Raw genomic sequence first — 3,627 nt, forward strand, 5'->3', positions numbered from 1 at the left:
GTGGGAGGGAGGGAAGGGGGGGGGGAGGGAGGGAGAGAGGGAGGTGGGAAGGGGGGAGGGAGGGGGAGGAGGGGGGAGGGAGGGAGGGAAGGGGGGAGGGAGGGAAGGGGGGAGGGAGGGAAGGGGGGGGGGAGGGAGGGAGAGAGGGAGGTGGGAAGGGGGGAGCGAAGGGGAGGGAAGGGGGGAGGGTTGAATCATACATATATGCAAGGGATCAAGAAATGAACTGCCGGCGTCCGTCCGGGCGCGGGGGGTTGAGGGGTTGAGGAGGGAAAGCGGGGAGCAGAGAGCGGCACATGTACATGTGTGTATGGGGGGGCGGAAGGTGCACGTGCATGTGCATGTGTATGTGCCGCTTCCTTGATATTTCTGCATTCTGCAACTCTATAACATTCCCCCCTTACCGCCCTTACGTCCCCTCCACAAACGGGAAGCGACGGCGGTCTTCAACCACCCCTGCCCCCTTCCACTTCTCCCCGCCCCACACCTCCTCAAAGTTGGCAATGATGTCGTCTAGAAGCTTCTTCTGCGCCTTCTCCTTTCCGAACATGGACGGCATCTGCTTGCGGAGGTGCCCAATGAGCTGAAGAGGGGAAGACGGGTATGGGGGGGAGGGGGGGAGTAGAGCCGGATCGTCTTTTATTAGATAACTAATGATATATTTCCTGTTCAAACCACCTTATTTCCTAAAAAAGAAAAAGTAATAAGTTAGGAACTTGATCAAAAATGTTATATTTTTATGCGACTCCGGTAAAAGGGAGGGTTGGGGAGCGGGGAGGGGCGGGGCGGGATGGGGCGGTTGAGGGAAAAGAAGAGCCTAAACCAGGTGAGGTACCAACACAGCAACAGGTGTGTGTGTACACGTGCGCCTGCGTGTTCGCGATGTGGGCGCAATGTCCTTTTGCTTCTCCTCCCTAACCCCTTCCTCCTCCTCCCCATCCCAGTCCTCCCCACACACATATAGGCTAGTCGCACGGCACGGATATAGGTATGTCTGTAACAGTACGAGCAGAGGGGTGCGGTACTAAACCCCTTCCCCCCCCCCCGCCAAACATCACCACACGTCCTGGAAGCGGCTGCCTAACCCGCCCGCCGTACTAGATCAGCCCACAACAAACCCAAAGGTACAACAGCAGCAGCAGTTTTTGCAACAACATATGTCGTACACGGTGTCGTACCAGGATATGGATCTTGGCTGCGCGCACTCGCTTCACGAACTCGTTGATCTTTCGGTCTGTGGACCTCTGGGGGATCTCGTACAGATCCGCCAGCAGCTGCGGGGCATGTATGTACGTCCGTACGTATGTATGTATATACATGGGGTTGGAGTCGAGAAAGGTGAGGACGGGTGTTTGGGGGATTCCAGCGGGATTTGGGGTCAGGCCCCCAGACAGACCTCCCCTCCCTCCCAGCCCCCCGCCTCCCGGCCCCGGCCCGCACCTGCTTCTGTTCGGCCTCGAACAGGGGTTTGCCGTACGGGTTGATCCGCTCGTTGATGGGAGCGTCGCTGTTGAACGACCCCACGTACACCTGCACCGATATACACACAGACAGACATGCAAAGGTGTCAGATAGATATTGACAGACAGACAAACAAACAGGTATTTTACAGGTATTTCTAGTAACATCACTCCAGGGAACTATCCAGCTCAGACACAGCAACCCCCCAAACCCCGGGACGATCCCCGGGACGGGGCCAGCAGCACTAGCAGTAGCACCAGCAGTAGCAGTAGCAGCACCAGCAGCACTAGCAGTAGCACCAGCAGTAGCAGTAGCAGTAGCACCAGCAGTAGCAGTAGCAGCACCAGCAGCACTAGCAGTAGCAGTAGCAGTAGCAGCACCAGCAGCACTAGCAGTAGCAGCACCAGCAGCACTAGCAGTAGCACTAGCAGTAGCACCAGCAGTAGCAGCACCAGCAGTAGCAGCACCAGCAGCACTAGCAGTAGCAGTAGCAGTAGCAGCACCAGCAGCACTAGCAGTAGCAGCACCAGCAGCACTAGCAGTAGCAGCACCAGCAGCACTAGCAGTAGCAGTAGCACCAGCAGTAGCAGCACCAGCAGCACTAGCAATAGCAGCACTAGCAGTAGCACTAGCAGTAGCACTAGCAGTAGCAGCTTCTCTCACCTTGCACACCTCCGGGCTCCGAAACACCTTCCCCAGACTCCACATGAGGGCGCCGTACACCCGCATGAGCTGCTGCTGGTCAACCTGCGCGCGCGTGTGCGTGTGTGTTTTGCGGGGTTTGAGGAGGGAGCGCCGGGGAGCGGGAGATCGGCAGCAGGGGGGGGGTGAGGGAAAGCACGGATGAAAATACCCACGTGGCGTGACCCGCACGAGCCCCCGGCCCCCGCTTCCATCCATCCATCCATCCATTTCCCCCTCTCCCCCACCCCCACCCCACACACCCGTTGAACATCCAGGGCTGGCCAAACGCCCCGCACACACGCAGACGTGTACTTCGAACGCATGTACCTCCCTTGCCTTCCCCTCCCCTCCCCTCCGCCGCCCCCGAACTTCTACTCCCCTTCCAAAACCCTAAGCCCCTCCCCTCCCTCCCCTCCCCCCTCAGCTCCCCCGTCCCTTCCCCCCCCCCCCACACACACACCTGATCCGCCTTGTTCAGGATGACCCGCACCTTGTCGTCATGGCCCCGCAGGCAGTTGATCACCTGAACACAGCAACAACACCAGCAACACCATCACCATCACCAACATCAACAACAACATGAACAACGTCGGAGCAGGCAGTGGCAGCCACCCGGGGGTTCCAAATGTGTGTGTGTATGTATGTGTGTGTTTAAATGTGGGGAAGTGGGGGAGAAGGGGACGGAAAAGGGGCCCTGCGAGGGGTCTGCGAACAACATCACCACCACCACCACCGCCCTCTGATACCCGGACACGCATCACATCAGACGCCCGCTAGTCCCAACCCCACCCATCATCCCCACTTCATATCGCCTCGTGTGTGTGTGTGTCAAGGCTCCGGTCCCAGTTTAGGTCCCAGATAGGACCACATCCGACCTACCCCGACCGAAACCCACGAACACCTCCCTCGCTATCTGCCTCCCTCTCTCTGCCCCACCCCACGGCGATGATGAGCCTCCGCCCTCCCCTCCCCCTCAACCCCCGTCCTTGCCGCCCCCTCCCCCCCCTCAACCCCGCCTAATGGTCAAGACCGCGTACTGGTCAGTTCTGCTTCTTGTCCTCCACCCTTTCCTTGGCAGCAGCTTCACTCGTTGTTCGTGGCTCGTCTTTCCCCCCCTTAACCCCCCCCACCACCACGCCCAACCTCCCTCCCGCCGCCACACACACACCCTCCGCATCATCAATAAACCTTCACTGCGACGGCCCGACTCACGCTCTTGAACTCGTCGCTGATGTCCAGTTTGTACGGATCGAACAGCAGGAAGATCAGGTCGCAGCGGGCAGCGAACCACTCGCAAATCTCCACAAAGTTGTACGCGCGCTCGATGCGCTGCTTCTCACCGGAAAGAACACCTGGGGGACGTGTCCGCGCGCGTGTGCGTGCGTGTGTGTATGGGGTGTTACGTGGTGGAGGTGGGCCCGGGGTGTGGTGCTGTCCCAGCCCTACCCACACATGCGCGGGGGGGGGTGGGGGCGCTCGCCG

At 59.6% G+C, this 3,627-nt stretch overlaps 1 protein-coding gene across 1 annotated transcript in view; it reads right to left on the reverse strand.

Annotated features, from left to right (window-relative positions):
• Window positions 1–409: 409 nt before the first annotated feature.
• Window positions 410–3,627, reverse strand: part of VOLCADRAFT_55400 (uncharacterized protein) — a gene marked incomplete at both ends in the record, with an annotated part of 6,701 nt that continues 3,483 nt past the window's right edge. The window contains 6 exons of the mRNA XM_002946119.1: window positions 410–583; window positions 1,179–1,274; window positions 1,441–1,530; window positions 2,125–2,208; window positions 2,606–2,668; window positions 3,358–3,620. Of these exons, the coding sequence (XP_002946165.1) occupies window positions 410–583; window positions 1,179–1,274; window positions 1,441–1,530; window positions 2,125–2,208; window positions 2,606–2,668; window positions 3,358–3,620 (770 nt within the window). The remainder of the gene's footprint in view (window positions 584–1,178; window positions 1,275–1,440; window positions 1,531–2,124; window positions 2,209–2,605; window positions 2,669–3,357; window positions 3,621–3,627) is intronic.

This window comes from Volvox carteri (genome assembly GCF_000143455.1).
Source record: "Volvox carteri f. nagariensis unplaced genomic scaffold VOLCAscaffold_1, whole genome shotgun sequence".
Classification (NCBI taxonomy): Eukaryota; Viridiplantae; Chlorophyta; class Chlorophyceae; order Chlamydomonadales; family Volvocaceae; genus Volvox; species Volvox carteri.